The 21,805-nt window shown below is 28.9% G+C and overlaps 1 protein-coding gene across 1 annotated transcript in view; it reads right to left on the reverse strand.

Annotated features, from left to right (window-relative positions):
* Positions 1–21,805, reverse strand: part of LOC148301489 (kin of IRRE-like protein 1) — a gene marked incomplete at its 3' end in the record, with an annotated part of 63,916 nt that overhangs the window by 36,854 nt on the left and 5,257 nt on the right. Inside the window, exons 2-6 of the mRNA XM_088273172.1 lie at positions 21,450–21,579; positions 9,639–9,847; positions 7,021–7,131; positions 3,215–3,418; positions 2,262–2,407 (exon numbers count right to left, since the gene is read on the reverse strand). Of these exons, the coding sequence (XP_088129298.1) occupies positions 2,262–2,407; positions 3,215–3,418; positions 7,021–7,131; positions 9,639–9,847; positions 21,450–21,579 (800 nt within the window). The remainder of the gene's footprint in view (positions 1–2,261; positions 2,408–3,214; positions 3,419–7,020; positions 7,132–9,638; positions 9,848–21,449; positions 21,580–21,805) is intronic.

Genomic DNA, 21,805 nt, shown 5'->3' on the forward strand with positions numbered 1-21,805 from the left:
AAAGAGATAAGAATATCTAAATAATATTATGATCAACGAAAAAGGTTTTTTATTGGTTTCACATGGAAGATCTAAAAACTTAAATGTTTTTAAGCATAGGATAATTCAATAGGATTTTAAAAGTGGTAACTTATGCGTTATCCAATAATTGAAGCCAAGACAGCAGATGGTAGTTTTACTTCATCCATATTCTAAACCAAAAAAAAACAAACAAAAAACTTTTCTTAGCAAACAATCCGCCGGCAGAAACGTAAGGATATCAGGCATGATACTATAATATTGATGGAAAATGTAACAACCTTTTTTATTAAGCCCAATAAAGGAAAATTGTGACGTACATGTCGCGTGAGTTGATCAGAAGTGAATAAAGAAAATATCCATTTGACATGTATATTGAGCAACATTTTACAATAATCAGACGTTATATTTTTATAATGAAATATTGCGGGGAAATTAATTACAGGCAACTCGAAAATTTACAAAGCTAAAATAAAACGAGTCTTTTAATCATTTATGGAACAATCGTTCAATTTCTAATTGCTTTGATATTTTTGACGCGTGCTGTAAAATTTCTACCCATTCATAAATTTTCCTTCATTACATACAATATGGTTGATATAACAATTCTGAAATACAGTTTACTTTACTATTTTATACATGTTATTTATAGATTTGATATTAACTACGTATAACAAAATGGTTAAAAAATTTGAATTTTTTGATGTTGGCACGACTTGTTTTGATAAGTATAGGTTTTCTTACAAGCGGGTGAAGTTAGATATTTAAAGAGTTTTTATTTTCATGTGTTAATAAGATCATCTGTGGTTCCTAAAATAATCGATTCTACATCTAATTAACGTAAATTCATCTTTAAAAAAAGTTTTATTTACATTGCGTTGCATCTTGTTTTATATATTCAATCTAAATAGTAAGATAACATGCATATCGTGAGCCTGATTTAAAATGGCGACCAAATCAGTCCATGTAATTTTCATATAAACTTTTTAACATGTTCAAAGGCTTTTATTTTTTTTAACTAAGTATTTTTTGTTGTTGTTAGATTTACCCAACGTTAATTTAAGAAATTAAAGGAATTACTTATGCCATTTTTTATTGATATCTCAATGATCGGAACAATTTAGTTCATAATTACCGTGTCTTTTCCACACAGTTGTGGTGCGCAGTGGTAAGAGTGAACTAAATGAAATGTATCTGGTAAACATAAAAAAATACAAACAGTAACACGGACTGTCCAACCATTGGATAAAGTACCGATAGATTCAACCCTAGATTGCGGTAATATTAATGAAAAAAATAATGTGTAGTTCGAATTTTTTTAATATTTTGAAACAAAAAACTACCGTAGTTTTATTATAAAAATTTCATAGAATATCATTGCTTGAATGATTATCAAGTAATCGAGTGAAATGTATCATTAATTGATTCGGCAGTCACAATGTGGTAAAATCTATCCATTTTTAAAATTATTTTTTTTAGTAAAACATTGTTGTGTTTACTGAGTAAAACTAAAATTAAGAGTAAAACGTTTTTTTAGGGGGATTTTAAATCCCTCTCGTAAAGGGTAGGAAAACAACTATATGCACTCATTTATGTTTTGATTTGAGTTGCGCTCGATCATCAAATGTTTAAAGATTTTTTTTGATAAAATGAGGATATCAATGAATTTCTTGAATGTTTTCCGCAGATACTTTGTGGCACATTTTATAAACTTTATAAAATTAAATAACTTATTTATAATCATTCTTTTAATTTTAAAAATGGTTTTGAAATACCACATTCTAATAAAAAGGTAAACTCCTTAATTTAGAGATTTTATAATTTAAAAAAAAAACTTTAATATTATTAAAAATTAATTAAATTTAAGTAACAATCCTATTTTTGATATTTTTCCAATTTCTGTTCCTAAAATTTCTGCGCAGTAGGTTTTTGTGTGTATTCTCTACTTTACGTATGCGTGCGCAGCTTCATACAGTTTATGGGTGATTCCATTAGTTGTTATTTGGGGTTGCTATGCAATGAATAATAAAAATAACATTTAGGGTTTTTACGGAGTGTGTGGAAGTTTTTGGTGAGAGTATTTTAATGTTTTTTAATTAAAATGAACCCTGATGATGACAAGGTTCTTGTCGAAACCGGTAGGTTAAATTGTATTAATAAAAAAGTGGTTAAAACTTAGTTATTTAATTTTATAAAATTTCAATTAAAATGAAATTGTAGATAATTTTATTATTTTTTCTTACCGTAGATCGCTTGAGCTGCCTTTTGCCTTTATACCACGTTATGATGGCAGGTGGTCTGGTGCCCGTAGAGCGACACGTAACCGAGTACCGCTTCTCCGCTACTAACGGTTGTGTCAATTTGTCTATCTCCACGGTAAGGGGTTTCACTGTTCAGAAACAAATCCAATTAAAATATCGAATAAAAACTGCATAAATATTGGTATAGTGCACTTTTATTCAAGGATAAATTGTTTTTAATTATTTCAGTATTTCATTGGATCATATCTATTTTTCAAATCAAATTTAAAACACATGGAAATATTTATAAAAATAAAAGAAATCGTGAACTTGTTATATTAACAAACAAATCTTATTCTCAGCTAATAGTGCATAGTGCACTTAATCGTAAATAAGCAATATTATCTTGATAGTTAAAAACGACGAAGAAAAATAATCAGCCTTGCGCTTTGGGTACAAGTTTAGGGTAGTATTAAATAAATATGAGTTAAAAATCACTTATATTCATTTCGATTTCCCTGGAATTTGAACCTAACCTAACATGATAACCAAACGCGGTAGTTACTATATATCATAATTTATTTGTTATACACACGACTTAAGTGATGCAATTGAAAATAAACTAATCATCTCACTGCTTCCATACGGATAGGCAGATATAATAGAATGCCTCACCACTCCTCATACATATACGCCGATTATTCCGAATCCTGATCTGACCACTTTCAAGTATTTGAAATACTTGGTCGTACCTCGGTTTTTCTCTGCTCTTGTTTCCTACTACGTCCATCTCATAAATTTTATTAAGAGAAATTAAATATAAAAGAGCTTTGAAAAGATTTCTGAAATAAAACATGAATCGGAGAAATTCAATAAATTTTCTAGATTTTTTTTTATACTTCATCCCTCGCATTTCAAGCTTAATTATTGATGAGAAATATTTTGAAAAAGCTTACGATAAATATCCAGGACAAACGACGTCTCTCGGGGTTCCACAAGGATGCTGTTTATGGCCTGGCAGGTAAATATAGATCCGAAGTCTTGCCTCCCAATAGCCGGCCACGAGAGTCTATTTTCTATGACGTCGCCAGTATTATGTTCATATTCTTCATCGACCAGGACTCCGTTGACCAGCCATCGGACTGTGGGCTCGGGGCGACCTGCGCAAAAATAAAGAGGTTTTACGATTTTTATAGATATCTACTTAAAATAATCATTTTCGTAGTAATTTTTTTTTATTTCGTAATTTATCCTCTACCATATCGTAGTCGTACAGGAGAAGGTGACCAACTAACAAAACGTAAAATGTTCAGGAGGGCCATTTAAGTCACTTTTGCTTGGCAAGAAAAGAAAATCAATGCAGTTAGTCATTTTTAATAAGTCAATAAATTGTACTTTGAAGTTTAAAATACTTTGGGATTTTTTTTCAGGGCAACATTGAGCTAATAAGATATCAAATAGTCGATGATCACGTTTTTGTAAAAAATGCACTTGGTCACTTTCTCCTGTATGACTACGATATATGTATATCTATATGTATCTTCTGTATAAACATATATAAAATAATAAATATTCAATTTGTTTCTTCAAGACATTAATTTTTTAATCAAGATCTACAATAATTAAATTATGCAATAATTCAATTTGATAATCATTTTCTAACAAGCTATACCTGGTGTTACTGTGGCTCAATCTGGTTAAGTCGAAAATAAAGCACCCCTATAATTTGTTTTATAATTTATATTTTTTATTATTATTATGAGGTCAAGGGATCTTGCATCCCTTATATTACTGCGACCATATTAGGTCTATCGTGACCTCTCTCTGTATTTTAGCTCAATCTCACCAACGTAAGTCATGTCATATAATATGTTTAGTTTCACAATGTTTGCAGCCATACTCTATTTTATAGCACCGAAAACATGCTGTCCGCCATGAAAAATCTTTATTGCGAGTTTTAGTGTTACATTCAACAGATGGCACTGCCATTGCGGAGTAAAAGGCTATTTCATAAATAAGGTCTGATTTTACCAGTTACAGATACATCACCTATCACAGGTATATAAAAACACATTTATTTAAATGCAACGTGGTGTTAAAATTTCGACCAAAGAGGTGAATGACTTTTAGGAGATTTAAAATAAAAATAAAACAGTTTTAATTTTTATTTGTATAGATATTATACTTTTTCCATGAAGTAATTTAACAAACTAATTAAAATGTCTTCATTTTCTAAACTGCCGAAAAGATTAAATATTTCCTTACAAAGTTAATTTTGAGTGAAAAAATAGGGATGTTTATTTATTGTTAACGGAAGTTATTATTAACCAACCGGCAGTATCCTAGTAGCTTCCCACCCCAAGTGATGGGAAAATTTTCAATATCCGTTTGTCTGATTTACATCATTTTCCGCCACCCTCCAATGCTTGCAAGTGATGTAACGTAGTTAAAAATAATATTGGGGATTACAGGAACTTTAATGAAAGTTATATAAGACGTGCTTTGGCGAGATAAGGGTAATGAAAATTACGTGAGGTTACTTCGTGGCGCAGGCGAATTTAATATTAAATTGTAATATCAGATTATTTAAATAATTAAATCTTAAATATTATTTGATATATTTTGATATTTCAATTTCAATTTCGATTTGAGTTTAAATTCAATTTATTCAATAATAATTCATATATTCAAAACAAATTAATATTAAAAGCGTTTGACGTTAAAAACGGAAACTAAAAAGTAAGCTAGAATATTATTTTTGACATCTCATCAAAAATGAAGACGAATATGGAAGTCTGGGCATTTACAGGGCTGACGACCGTCAAAGGCTATATTAAGTGATTACACATTCACTTCACCCACTATTGACAACCAATTGAATTTAATTCTACCCACTATTGACAACCACACTATTCAAATTCTTGGATGTTCTATATATATATATATATATATGAACCAATTTCGAAACATTGTTCTTGAATCACTAGAGATTCACTGGAGACATTTATTGGTGAGATGAATAGAAGGTTTTTATTGAGCAGAAACTCTTATATTAGTATGTGAGACCGAATTCTAGATTATAATAATCACACATGAGAAACGCCAGAAAATATTTTAATTTTTTTTATTGTTTTAGCTTAAAATTTGACCAGTTGATTTATTTACAACATTTTGAGTGTGTCCAAATACTTGTTCACAAATCTGTATTATCTCCAATTTTCATATTATTATTTTTTATTTTATTTTCATTTTTAAATAAAAAATAAAATGAAAAATAACTCCTGTAATTGGAGACAGTCCAGATTTGTGAACAAGTATTTGGAAATATTTAAAATATTGTACTTACCCTTTGAATGTGACTAGTGTAATAATTTGAGTGTATGTGACTCAAAAGATTTTTCGAAACAAGTCGTTTTAAAATTAAATTAAACTGAATTTGTGGTCCAATATAAGTGTTCCTTTTTTAATAATCAACATGTCGTTCCACAAAGTTGAGAACAGAAATCCATGAAGTAAAAAGTCCGTACCACGACTAACTTTTCATAATGTAGCCTGTTTATTTGAGTAAATGGATTATTTCTTTCCATTGCTTCCATTTTAGATCAAAGCGAAGTGCGGGCATTATGCAAATAATGATCACGACTGTACAACGCTCACTGGTAGGCGTAAAAAGCGAAATAGAGATCCTTTGAAAACATAGATAAAATGTGAAATGTATTCAAAATAAATATTTATTTTACTTGTTTTATTATTTTATATATTAATTTTTATGACTAAAGGCTTTTGATTTTAGAAACAAGTTTTTACTGTTGTGAAATTTAAAAAATGTAGCCGAAAATTTATGATAAACATTGTCAAGGATATTTCATTTATTGTTTCAGCATTCACATCGTGGTGTCCTACCATGATTAAGTTTTAAATAAAACAAATGTTTTTTTACCACATGAGTATTATATTGAGTTTATATTCAAACAAATTGTATCCAACACTGGTCGTAAAAAATATATACTCGGATGTATATTTTTTGACATGTCAACAAAGTTGAAGATGAATATGGAAGTCTGGGCATTTACAGGGCGTACGACCATCAACGGTTTGTTTAACCAAGCCAATGTAAGCCCTGTAAATACCCAGACTTCTATGTTCTTCTTTATATATGCTGAGATGTCAAATTTAAAAAAATAGCTTCAAAGTGAAGACATAAAAAAATTGTAAACAGGTATTTGGACACACTTCAACTATTGTAAAATAAAAATATGACATTCAAGTGGTAAAAATCACGTGTTTTATTTATAATTAAAGATATTTCAAATCTATGTAACTTAATTTTTTAACCTTTTAAAACTAACTAACTAACCATCACGCTGCTTCCCCGCAGGGGTAGGCAGAGAGAATAGAGCGCCACACTACTCTGTCCTTGCAAACATTCTTCGCCTCACCACGTTCATGCATCTCCTCATACATACCCGCCGATTGTTACGACTCCTAACCTGACCACTTTCTAGTATTTGGCACACCTGATCGTGCCATGTTTTTCTCGGTCTTCCTCTGCTTCTTTTCCCACTAACATTCGCCTCATAAATTTGTTTTACCGTTATTTCCTTACTCATTCGTTCTACATGTCCAAACCATCTCAGCACACCTTTCTTAATTTTATCGATAATGCTTATCTCAGCTTTGCATTCCTTAACCTTTTACGTAGACATATTTTGCTTCAACGTTAGTACAATAAAATTAATTCAAGATAACGAGAGGCACTTACCTCCAAGAACTCTACAATTGAGAACTAGATTATCCCCTTCCATCATTGGCCCTATTAGGGTCCCATTCAACGTGCCTCTGGCATCTACAACTGTTGGTTTCTCAGGAGGAACTAAAACAAACAAGGAATTCATGTAAATAGTTACCTACACAAAAATATATTATGAAAGGGGTATTATGGTACCTACACGAGCGTATTACCCATTAACTTTTATGGTAATAGCGTTGGGAGTTTTCAGTACGTTAATATTTGTGTTTTTAAAGCTTAGAAACTTATTTATGATTCGTACGAAATGGTGGAATTCTCTTTTCTCTTTGTAATAATGTTTTGCCAAATTTGTGTATTATGAATTGAGATAAAAAAACTAGTTGATTAAACATGCATTTATTACAATTAAGATAAAAAAATTGTCGAATGAAAGGAACAAATTAAAAGTAATATAATATATTCTCAATCTTGTTGGATTTTCTTTAAGAGAAAAATCTAATGTCTGAGAATTTTTTTTATACTTACCCATATAATTCTCGTTTATAAAATATTTTATAAATACTTTTAGTATTAAAATGTAATACTGCTTTGTATCTACCAAAATTTTTATTTTATTACATAAACATAAAAACAATAATTTTGTGACAACGTGGGGGTATTTTCAAACTTACGTCAAATGCTTTAACAAGGCGAAAAATTGTCACAGAATTATTGTTTTAATGTTTTCAAAATATAATTAACATTTCAACTCAAGTCAGTGCGTGATTTAAATATTAAAAGTAAAAAAATTGAAGTTTTTTAAAGTAAAAACCAAGTCAATAAATTATTGTTTCATTCCAAGTTCCAAAACTTGGAATAAAAAATAAATGTTAATAAAAAATTAACCGCCCAATAAAAATTACTCAACTTCTGTGTTTTTTCAGATAAAGATTTTTTACATTGAACATTTTGAATTTAATATTATACCGTTTATTGTTATACACTAAACATTATTTTGAATGTGTTTAAATCTTTGTAAGAAGATAAATACTGGATTTATCCTCAGAGGTATCGTTACTATGATTTAGCATACACAATTTCAAAGCGCAAAAAATCGAAATAAAAAGTACTGGCATCTTCTAGTAAGATAATAAATCGTAAAGATTGTCGCATATAAAGATGTAAAAGATTGCGATGTACTTCACAAAAAAGTAAGTTTAAAACTCCTACACGAATAGGTGCTTAGGTATTGTTTATATACAGCTTCCAAAAAGTTTAATGCCATGGATATTCAAACATGGAAAAATGATTAACGTAACGCGCGAATGTTAAATGACCAATAAAGCCAGCCGATGAGAAGTTGTTAACCCTATAAATGACTTATAAAATATTACAGGCATCTCAACTTCGGATTAAACATACATGGTTTTAATACGAAAGAAGATGGAGTTTGAGCATCTCAGGGCTTACGGGCTGGCAATTGGCTGTCTTAAGTGATATTTAATATCAACCTGGACTGATACAAGAAGCGCACGGCTGATCACCTTGCCTTCATAAGAGATTGCACTTTGTCGCAATGAAACAGTGCCCTATGCACCATTTGGTGCGGATAAGGGTTAAAAAATAGAAGAAAAAAAAATTCTCATATGATTTATTGATTGGTTATTCAATTTGTTGAATTACCTGTTGATAATTTAAAAATTTAAACACTTGTATAATATTAGTTATTGAGTTTTTTTTATTACACACGACTAGTTTCAAATACTAAAGTTGTTTTCATCTTCTTTGTATTCACGTGTTGTTGAAAACAACTGAATTTTTCGAAACTTGTCATTTGAATGAAATAATACTCAAAAATGGTATCATACAAGTGTTTAATTTTTAAAATGATCAAAAATACATTTTGTATATTAAAAGCATTGTTAACTTTGTGGTATAGTAATATAACAATCTTCTTATCATTCATTGTTTACTTTGAGTAATAATACTTTTAAAAAGTCATAATCAAGTGAACTATGAAAGATAAGGAGAGTGTCATTTTATTTATTTATATTTATTATTTAAAATGGTTACAAAAGTTTTTTTTTTATAATTTTGATTCATTTTCTAAACATTTCCACTTACAATATTAACATTAAAAACGCAGTTCTCTTCAATAAAAAGACTGCGCTATTGTGCTTGGAGAGGGACTTACACTTGTTAGTTACGTTTGTATACAGTAATACACCTTATTTTTATTTTAAAAAAAGTTATACAGTTTATTTTTATATAAAAAAAACCTGTTTTTTCTTGTTGGGTTATTCAAAATAAACAAGGTTTAATGGATTGAATTCATCATTTATTTATGTATATGTTAATACGTGACGTGTTTCGTCTTATTAAGACATCAAACACTGAGTAGAGTGTTTGATGATGTCTTAATAAGACGAAACGCGTCACGTATTTTCATATACATAATTAAATGTAGAATTCAATCCGATAAACTTTGTTTAATTTTGGATATATTACTGAATAATTCAATATTTGGATATATTAATCAATAATTCAATATGGAATTCTACCAACTGTCTGCTGTTACAATAAATAAGTGTTTTTTTCTTTCTTAGATTAACAAATATACTGTGCTTAATAAACAGTTGGTGAAGACTCACCTATCACCGAGAAGTTGTACTTGAAGCTCATCGTCTGCGTGTTCCTGTAGTCCACCCTGCAGCGGTATATGCCCTCGTCGTGGCGCTTCACGTCCTGCAGCACGAGGGCGGCGGGGGCGGTGGTGGGGCGGAAGGTGGCGCGGGGGCCGAACACCCCCGGGGCCGACCAGTGCCGCCCCTCGGTCATGCCCACCCCCCTGACGTCGAAACTGTACAAGAAAATATCGCAATTATTGATGTATATCGATTGCGTTTGGAAATATTTACACTGATGCAAACGCGCAGAGATATATTAGCCTGAATTGATACACACGATTTTATAATGCGAAGCTTGGTATTCACTATTCTACGGAATACGTAGAGCTTTGAATAATATGATTTTTGCATAGATTGCGTTCAAATTTTGCATTGCGAACACCAATGAAAGCTCCTCCCAGAAACCTTGAACTGTTTTAAAAACTAATTGAGTCTTATAGTAAGATGACTTAATTTAAAAACACTTCAAGGTTTATGAGAGGAACTTTTAAAGATAATCGCAATACAAGATTCAAACGGAATGGATTACTTATCTCTAAGATACTAGCGGAAATTGCTTTTGACCACTTATTTTTTTTATTTTTATTTTATTTTATTTGGGATTTTTACAGCCAAAACAATAAATTATACAACATTAATTAACCAAACTATGGCCAATTAAAAAAATCCTCGGATAATATTATTTATGACCATATCGATTTTATTTTTTATTTTAATGATATAAAATGGGTTTTAATGCGTTTACCATATATCTCTGCACACGTAAGATGAGTATATAATAATAATAAAAAGAATAGGTTAGTGAAAATAAACTAAACATTATTAACATAATTTTTAATATATTTTTTTAAAAGCATTTCTTAAGTAAGCAGTTGTGTATATTTGAAAAAAGTATTATGTTAAAAAATAGTATGAAAGGTGGATTTGTTAACACATCGATCTGTTAGTGGTTATAATCAAACTTGCATTAAATTAGGCTTTGTGAGACAGTTTTTTTCTTATTTGACCATTTCGTAACAAGCTATGCTAAAAACAATAATTAAAAACACACAAGTAGGATTCGATGGTAAAAATATATTGATAAAGACAAAGAATATGTTAATGAGAATTAAATTATATTTTTTTATTGAGGACATAAAAGGTTAAAATACATATAACCATTTTCTTTGTGAACATATTTTTATTTAAAAGAAAATGATTAAAATATATTTTAAACTTTTTAATGTACTTATAAACTATATAATTCTCCATTATTCCAAAATGCCCGTTCACAACTTTGTTTCCGTAATATTCACAACTTCCTTACGGATAGAAAACGTTTTCATTTCATCATTTTTCATCAAAGCAAATATGAGAACATTGATAACGATCTTCTTGTGGCGGATCACCGCGACATAGCAGAGTTTCATGTGACAGAGAAACGTGGGAGGCTTTTGATCAAGAAGCTATGAAAATTAATAATTGTCGTAGTCTTCAGTTTCTAGAATATTGTGTAATTCAGACATCGGAAGGTGTAAATGTAACTAATACGGCAAGAAGGGAACTTTAAAATGAGATTTTGGATATTATTTTTTTGCCGATGACGTTTTTATTTCGTTTTTAAAGTTCATTTTAAAGCTATTGGAATTGACTATCTGAAATATCAATCATGGGGAGAATGGTGAATGTTGCACTAAATTGATCACTTTATCATCCTATGACAGGTCATAAGCCCTGTAAATATATACCCTAATTCCATATGTCTCTTCATCCATGTTGAGATGTCAGAATGTTAAAATAATTCCTAAGTGGAGAAAACCGAAATTTTTGAACAAGTCGCTCACTCCTTTCAACTACGTCATATTTCAAATATCGTTAACATTGAGTTGTACATGTTTTCGTAGTGCCCAGAAAATGTACTGTATTCCAGCAAAAGTGGCATATTTTTTTGCTTAAAATTTCCCCGCAATAGGACAGAAAGTGTTGTTTTTGCATCTTGAAGAATAGGTATTGTTTTTTTTTTTTTTAAATATACTAAATATTTATCAAATGGATAAAAATCAGGTTTCAAATCTGTTGCACAGTAAAAAGTTCAAAAAGTGGCTTGAGAATTATTTAAAATACATTTTATTATATTTTTAAACTTTAAAAACGATCTCGTGAAAAATCAAGTTTTTTGATATACATATGTCGTTGTTGAAAGGAGTGAGCAAGTATTTGGACACACTCAAAATATTGTGAATAAAAAAAAACTCGTTAAATTAAAAGCTATATACATTTATATATTATCTTTTTTTAAAAAATAATATCTATCTTTAGCTTATTTTATAAGACACATAGAAGTATAAAAGACAAGATACACACTCTTGTTTATATATATATAGATATATATATATATATATATATATATATATATATATATATATATATATATATATATATATATATATAATATATATATATATATAAATATATATATACATATATATATATATATATATATATATATATATATATATATATATATATATATATATATATATAAATATATATATACATATATATATATATTTATATATATATATATATATATATATATATATATATATATATATATATATATATATATATATATAAACAAGGGTGTGTATCTTGTCTTTTATACTTCTATGTGTCTTATAAAATAAGCTAAAGATAGATATTATTTTTTAAAAAAAGAATTGTGATTGTGACTGATCAGTATTATTTATTGTAAGCAATCGAATCGAAAGCTAACAGCATTACGGATGGCTGTGTGTTTAATGGCTATCGTAAATATGGATTCTAAATAAATATTGGCAATCGAGACCGCACCCGATGCTGATAATATGTATAAGAGTAGAGCATGTAAAAAGGGACGTTGGGTAAAACGATCCACTAAATCAAATTGTGGCCAGTGGGAAAATGAAAATAAAGGTCCATCCCGTGATTAAATTTAAAATTCAATTAAGGACCTCTTTTTAATGGTTGTAGCCAAAGTTCGCGTTCGGTTACGCTTGTAAACAACGTTGAATGAAATTTATCGACTTTCATTTGTGAGTTTCCCTTTCTTCTTGAGGGTAAGGTAAAAATATATATCGAAGACTTTTTTGGAAAATATATGCGAGCTTAGCACGATATTTCTTTCAATGAAAAATATGTTATGACATTAAGATATTAATTATTACAGATGCTTCAACTGAGGTGAGTTTCCTTTTTTTCTTTAGAGTGCGGTTGAAATATATATTTATGTAGAAATTATATGTATGCTAAACATGAGATTGAAATTTAATGGAAACTATTTTATGACAGAAAAATATAGGTATAGGTATAGGATATAGGTGTTTTAACTGAGACAATTTTCCTTTTCTTTAGAATAAGGTTTAAATAAATACTAAAGAGTTAGGCACTTATTTGGGAAATAAATATACGCTTAGCGTGTGATATGAATACAATGCAAAATTTCTTGTAATATCAAAATATTTCAATTATTTTCTTGTAGTGTTTCAAATGATACTAAGCATGTTTCGCTTTTTTTAATACCAAGAGCGATATAAGTCTGTAAATTCCAGGAATTAAAAACTGGCATTTGGATTGCTTAAGTGATCACTCGTTTACTTGTTTAATTGAAAGCGTTGCTGTCAATCGTACTTACAAATCTATCAAATAACCATTAGCATGTGAAAGTAATTTAACAACATTGTATTTATACATCTTTAAAAAATTGATGGAATATATTTAAAGTGATCACTTAAGCCAGTCAAATGCTTTGTGGTACCATGGGATAGATGGAATTCCATCTCTTATTAAAACGGTAGACGCTTTATCTCAAGCTGAGATATTATTCGTTAGATAAATAACCCAGCGTCTGATGTATCACGTAGATAAGTTTGGGTTAATATCTAAAACATATTTTTTATTTAATTAAAAAAGCGGATTGAATCAGCATAAAATAGCTAAAAACTTATTTGAAATCAAAATATGAAAAGTTGGCTAAAATGAAAATGTATTGGGTGTTTTTTTAGAGATTTGGTTTTTAAACTGGCAATTTTGTTTCTACAGACTGTCAATTTGACAGTTGACAGTTGATTTGTAGTCAGTACGTTTTGCAATTTCACTATGAATACACAGAATGACCATTATGCGCGTCGCAGGTTCGGCGAATGGGCTAAGACAATATTCTATTAGACTCTTTTTCGGATGAGGCACATTTCTAGTTATGTCAATAAGCAGAATTGCCGAATTTGGAGTGATGAAAACTCAAAAACCTTTGTCAAGACGCCCTTACATCCATTTAAAGTCACTGTTTGGTGGGCAGTTGGAATCATTAGCCAGTATTCTTTTAAAGACAATGCAAGACAGAATGTTACGGCCAATGGAGAGCGCTACAGAACCATGCTTACTGACTTCTTCGTACCTCAGTTGAATGACATTGAAATGACAGATCTGTGGTTTCAACAAAATGGCGCAACATCCCACGCGGTGGGTGACGCCATCAATTTATTGCAGGAAATTTAATTTTTTTACCTCTTTTTGTTAAAACCTGTTTTATGAGTAGTACAATTAAAGTAATTGAGAAATCTTAATCTGTTTGAAAGGAATGACGAAATTTGTTTCTCTCCTAAGAAAACGTAACGCTGGATATATTGTAATATATTATATGTAAGTACGTAATACATTGTGTTATTTGACACAAAGCCCCCGAGTGTAACACCCATGTTTCGTGTGAATATGAACCATTTCCTTTCACTTGGTCACACTTTTATTGTTACTTAGCTAAGTCAAGCATTACCGAGCTACGGTGAATTGAATATTCTGTTAAGTGTGAACACAAGCAAGCGATGATAAGTTTCACGAAGTTGGGACTAAAGTTCCCTCAATATTCTAGGTGGAATTATCGGTTTCGGCTCCGGGAGTTCCCGTCATCCGACGGCGAGTTTGGCTATCAAGCGACAAGTCTCCTCGGACCACGGGAACTTTTCCTGTTACGACATACAGTCCTGATAAAATGTACAGATCTATAAATTGAACACGTCATATTTCTGATAAAATTTAACATAGTGCATTATTGTAAAAAAACACTTGTTTTTTACATTATTCAATTATAACGCTTCCGTCTTTTTTTCCGTCTTTTTTTTCCGTCAAATTTTTCATATTACTGAGTGTTTTGAGAATAATAAGACGGAGACAAAATTCAGTTTATGAAAATGCCCTTCATTGTCCACTTTCATTTAAGTACAGAAATGATAATTTAAAAATATAATAATTTTATTTGAGCTTGTAAAATCAGATATTTTCTTTTGAATCAACGAACTTAACTGGTGTTTAGGGGATAAATCACGCATTCATCTCAAAACCATTAATTCCTCAGTATTATAAATGACTTCTTTAGCCCAGTTGATAGCTATGTTGAAACTTTTCTCAGCTTCAGAAAGTGGAACAGAGCATTCAATAATTGTGGATTTTCGGCTGACTTTAAAGTTTTAATCCAAAGCAACATTTGCACGGTGAAATAAATGATAAAATTTTGTAATGAATTACATATTTCATTACAATGATTAAAGAAAACACTTGTTTTTTACCACTTGAGTTTGATTATAGACTACATGTTTCAGAAGTTAAACGTCCATCATTCAGGTCTGTATAATAACTTATTAATAATTTGTATAATAGCTTTTAAGTTATTATACAGACCTGAATGATGGAATTTTAACTTCTGAAACATGTAGTCTATAATAAAACTCAAGTGGTAAAAAACAAGTGTTTTTTTTAATCATTGTAACATATCTTACCACAAAGTTAATGCCGAAAAAATAAATAAAATACATATTTCATCTTCATAACGTTTCTATTGAACATCCTTACGTTTAGCCACCAGTGTTCGAAGATTAGAACAACTAAACAAGTTTCCACTGTGGTCGTTGTTAACATCATATTACTCAGACCATTAGACCAAGACACTCAGTGGGTCAATGTAGTTTGAATAAAGAGAATGCAATATTGCACTTCAATTGTTTTACAGTTTATACCATAAAATGCACGTACCTATTGATCAGTATGTAAGACATTAACAAAAGTTACCTAATTCATTAAAAAATATATCATTTCTTACAAAATAACTCTAATAAAATCTTATATGGTGATATATATATATATATAATAAAACAAAGCTAATTTTTAACACAAGATATGAAGATCCATAAAATAAGCGATTCAAACAATAATTTCAAACAAATATGCAGTTACACAGTTGTCTTTATGCAAACAATGCGGTATCTAGTTTGGTTGTGGTCCAGTGGTTACTGTCGGAAATTAATGTCTTTTAGACTGTGACTTATTGTTCAAATATACTCATTGAATGAAAATATTGATGTGATTGTAAAAACAACAACAAATAAGAAATAATATATAACAGTTAAGAACCGTGAAATTGTAAGGTTTTTTTACAGTTATAAAAATACTTTATGAACTACAAAAATCGTATTATTTCCTTGATTAAGTACAGTAAATAATCATTCAGTGTAAATCTTTTGCCAAGCGCCAAATATTTTTTTGCAAACAAAACGTAGCCAAAATAAGATATTTTATATGTAAGTAAAAGTGGGTGGTTATTAAATAAAAGATAAATAATTTTTGTATCAATATTAGCACAATAAAAAAATATCAGAATGAGGAAATATTTAAATTAAAACAGAAAAAATACACTTGAAATTTTGTTTTTTCATTTGTTTCCTTTTTTTAAAATATATTTTGTAAAAGTATGTAGTTTTAGACATTTTGCTCTCAACATTTTGAGATTTTTATTGTAAAAAAGCTCTCACAGGGGAAAAATTTAAAGATTAAGATAAGTGAGCGTCTGTTAAGTTTACTTTCATGATATGTAAACAGCAAGTTAATTAAGTCTACGGGTTAACACTTTACAGTTTGTTCGCAGTGACAGATTAAGGAGCGCCATCTCCGCGGAAAACTCATTTGGTTTTGAGAAACATTACCGAAATAAATTGAAGGAATCCACTGACGAATTAATACAAAATTATCTCCAGGTATCTACTCGTTACACCAATTTCAGTCCCGAGAGTGCTTTCATTTTCAATTAATAATAAGAGATAATAAGTTATTGAACGTTTTAATACGATTTAACTACATTTCAATTAACGAAATGTACATATCCAATGATAATTACTTTTTGGTTATAATCTAGAGTAGAAGAGTATTAAAGCATATTATCTGTAATTATTATTTACTTTTTTTGGTTATTTTTAGACACAAATTACAAAACTTTGCGTGGAAATAACTGGAAGACGTAATCTGAAGAATAGATACGTAATTATAGGAACTGACATGAACGATCTAACTGTCTTTTGCCTTTTGTACGCTGACTACGCAATGTTTCTTGCTGACAATAAATAAAATGCCCCTCAACAAAACGTTATTTGCTTTAATCTGGAAAAGAAAATAGAAATCTATTACTTTTATAAAGCTACGAGTCGAAGACTTATGTATATACAGTATAAATATTCATTAACAATATGTAATATTTTATATCGCATCTTTGATAAAAAGGACTGTAAGTATTTTCAAAAGCCCTTTTACGTATAAGTTTTGTTGATATTATTGCTCAGTTTGACGTTAAACCAATTAGTGCTTAATCTTAAAGTATTATAGTTAGGTTCAAGTAGTTTATTTATCATTTATGAACACATGACGTACTAAACAAAGCTTTTAAGGGTATTATTATTTTCAAATCAACAACAAACATAGAGACTAAGTATTTATAAACAAAAAGTTTTTACTTTATTTATAATTACATTATTAATAAAGTAAAAAGGACTAAGAAGTAAATATTTGCAATTTACAATTATGAGAAGAAGAGTTAAATAGTTAAAATAAATATTAAATAATATATATATATATATATATATATATATACATATATATATAATATATATATATATATATATATATATATATATATATATATATATATATATATATATATATATATATATATATATATATATATATATATATATATATATTCAATATTTGTAAAATATATCGTCTAAGATTGATTATTTTAATAATACCTATATAAAGTAAGTTTTGAGTGATCTTGAACAACTCAATTCGAATTGCAATACTTCTACTCTTATTATAAAATAATTAGTTTCTAGGATATTCATGTTATTATTTACGTGTACTAGTAGTCAAACATTACATCAAAAGTCAATAATGATTTGCTTTTGTTAAACGTTCAAATATGACCTAATTTTGATTAAAATTATTCTTAAATACTCGTAATTACTTTTATTTAATTTTATATAAAACAATGCGTTTTTTCAGTTACCTGGTTTTAAAACACGGTAAATTGAAGCATTAACAAATAAATATGCAAACAATAAATATTTCCGTAAAACATTGAAAACCAACAATAATATAATTAAAGTTTTTACTGGAAAAGTAAATAAAGCGTATTTATAATTATAAGTGAAATTTTAGTTGACTTGACAATTAAATACTAGAAAAAAAGAATCTTGGTGATCAAACACCGAGATCGAAACAAAGTTTTTACTTTATATAGCATGCGTATTAAGTTAAAAAGAGCAAAATTGCAATTTTTTTAAATACAGAGTTCACTTAAGTAGTGGTTTTAAAACTATAAAATATTGACAGATGCTAAAAGAAGAAAAACAAAAGTCTAAAAAATTAAATAAATAAAGAATGCTTTTGTTATTCTCCATACGTGTAATTAATGTTTTGTTCATTTTTTCGGTTTGTAAATGATTTATTTGAAAGTAATATATTATTTAAAATTTGTAAGCATATTTTACTATCGGATTCAACGTACAATACTGTGTCCAATTAAATAAATTAAAACACGATTATTTAGTTTACATGAAAAGCTAATCTACGGGTGTCATTGGTTTTAATTTCACAACATTCCTCAGTTTGAAGTGATTGCATGTTGATCGCACTGATACATATTAAACACCCGTTGGACTTATATTGCAAGTACCAAGAAATTGTGTAATAGGCGAGTGTCGTTTCCTCTAGGGGTGGTGAACCATTTACTATGGAAATTATGATAAATGTTAAAATCAAAGAACCATGGGAGATTAAAGTTAAATTTTAAAAAAGGTATGCCAGTATCGTAGTAAATACGAATTTATTTCAAAACATAAATTTTTTGGGTTAACTATGTATTTTTCCCCTGAAGCTAATGAGGAAATGATGAATTTACGATATTTTTATTAATTTAAAAGTCATCATTTTTAAACAATCTCAGAAAAAAAAGTTTTTTCTTTAAACTGAGTATGTTCTATATATATATATATATATATATATATATATATATATATATATATATATATATATATATATATATATATATACATATACATATTTATATATATATATATATATATATATATATATATATATATATATATATATATATATATATATATATATATATATATATATTTATATATATATATATATATAAATATGTATATGTATATATATATATATATATATATATATATATATATATATATATATATATATATATATATATATATATATGTATATATATATATTTGAAAAGCCAATAAGGGGGTAATATTTTAAATCTTAAAAAATCATCTCGTAATTATTATTATTTGCAAATATGTTATTTGTTTAAATTACTTATAAATTACTTGACAGTATACAGAATTTTATAGATAATGGAGCATAAATTAACAAGTTATAAAATGTTTTGTAAAAACACATAGTTTTAATAGGGTATATACTCCCATTGGCTGACAAAATATGTAACGAAACCTGTTCTGGCGCGACTGATTTAAGCGTTTACCTTCGAACTTTTAACTGGTTGACCAACTGTCTGGAATTTTCGTCAAAAATAGCCAATCAAAGTCTAATACAAATCTATAATAATCTTTTAATTTAAATTATCAGTTGGGCACGCAACATTAAATTTATCCACAGTTTACTTATTCATCGAAGAATTAAGAAAAAAAATGAAAAGAAAGTTATATTTAAGAATATTTATGAAAATCAAACCCTTCTTCTACCAAAGTTTCTCCTAGAGGTTCCCGAGAGGGTTGTTTATACTTATTAAAATACCAACACTTTAGTAAATATTATACAATAAGTTTTGGCAAGATATACATTTTTTGAAAATATACATTTACAATTCTTTTCTAAAAAAATAAGAATAAATATTAACAGTCAAGAAAAAATTAAACGCTTATGTGTTAAACTGAGTAGTTTCGATTTTAACGATTATTACGAATTCTATGGTTAACAATACCTCCCCTATTATATGGGAAGGCTTGTGTGAACGTAGGCTTAGGGTGATTGATGCTTTAGTTAGATTGACTCGCGCGAAGCGATAAGGCATACCTTCCTTTGCCTGACTATTATTAACGTAAAAATAAAGGTAGTTTAGGCTAAATTCATTCTATACAACGAACTAAATGGGAAATTGGCATATAAAATGGTTGGAATTAGAAATGAGATGATGAAATTACAAGAGAGTGATGCGGAGCAAGTAAAAATCAGAATATTATAATTTTACTGCGTAACAAATAATATTTTAGTTTTACAAATAAAGTAATCATTCTTGTTTGATAAGTTAAAAACGAAAATTTATTAATTGATGAGAATTCAAAAACAACTCCCATTATTTCAATTCAAATAATATTTTTAGGTCCTCCTCTTTCTTATAACCCTCATTCGAACCCAATGGTGGATGGGGCATCGCATCGTTTAACGCAGTGTTCTCTTGATCGTTACTTTCATGAGGGCAAGGTGATCAATCTTATGCTTTAGCTACCAGTTCAGGGTAATATAAAATAAATATCAAATATGGAATGAAAAATCAGTAATTTATTTTTCATAGACTCAAAAACCTAATTTTTTATTAGTTATTTTTAAGGACTCGTAATTATTAAAAGTGTCTAAGTGACACAAGTTAGTATGCAACTCCGAGCGAAAAAACCTTTGTTTTCTCATTTTTCTACGTATTATACATCCTTTATTTCCTTTAACATGAACAATAATGTTCTTATCCCCGAATTCTTACACAAACATCATCTGTATTCATCTAAATTCCCTGTATTCTCTCTTAGATCTAAAGTGCGGGACTGATCATCCTGCAATCATGATATTTACGTTCAAGTTAACACCGCGTCAATCCAATGCCCAATGGGCTTAGAGAGGGGCCTTAGAATAAAAAGAGAAATGTATATTTTTAAATTTGACATTCCAACATTTTCAATATTTTAGAACAAATTACTATACTGTGATTGATATTTAAAAATTGCGATAAACCAGGGACCATTCTCCTTAATCAAACAGTGTCAATTATTTTTCCCTACTCGACCCATGTAATTATTAAAAAAAAAAAACAAATAAAAAAGATTTTAGACAAAAGCATTTGATTCATCCCGAAAATCGATGAAATAAAAAATGTTTAAGCAGCTTTATTTTTTTTGTTTCCCGTAATATTGAGTTTTTAGTTAAAAGTTTAGAGTGAAAGATGATCTCATTTATCGTATCAACTACTACTTCTTCTACTACCATCACGCCGTTTCCCCGCAGGGGTAGGCAGAGAGGATGGAACGCCACACTCTTCTATCCTGAGCCTTATTACCCCGCAGGTGTAGGCAGAACGGATGGAACGCCACACTCTTCTATCCTGAGTCCTTATCAAAAAAGCTATTATTGCATTTATCGGATAGGAAAAACTTATACAAATAAAAATACATTCACCTGTACAAGGGGATCCCCGCATCGTCTCTGAACCAGAACACCATGTGAACTTTATCCTGATGTCCCGAGGATATGTCACATGGAAGTTCAGCTATTTTGCCTTCCACAGCCTGAATGTCGATTGTTCGAACTGTAATAAAAATGTCATCGATAAGCATTGATGCAGTCATCGTATTCCACAGATCTGGGTACTCGTATAATTTACAGTTTAATATTTGTTACAATATTTGAATAATTAAGAAACTGAGAATGAAAGAGATTCAGGTAACATACTCATATAATTTTAAATATAGAGTATGTTACCTGAATCTCTAAAAGAGATTCAGGTAACATACTCACCTTAAGAAATTTTAATA

This window comes from Brachycentrus maculatus, unplaced genomic scaffold, assembly GCF_059751285.1.
Source record: "Brachycentrus maculatus isolate JH-2025_06_01 unplaced genomic scaffold, ASM5975128v1 h1tg000556l, whole genome shotgun sequence".
In the NCBI taxonomy this organism is placed as follows: domain Eukaryota; kingdom Metazoa; phylum Arthropoda; class Insecta; order Trichoptera; family Brachycentridae; genus Brachycentrus; species Brachycentrus maculatus.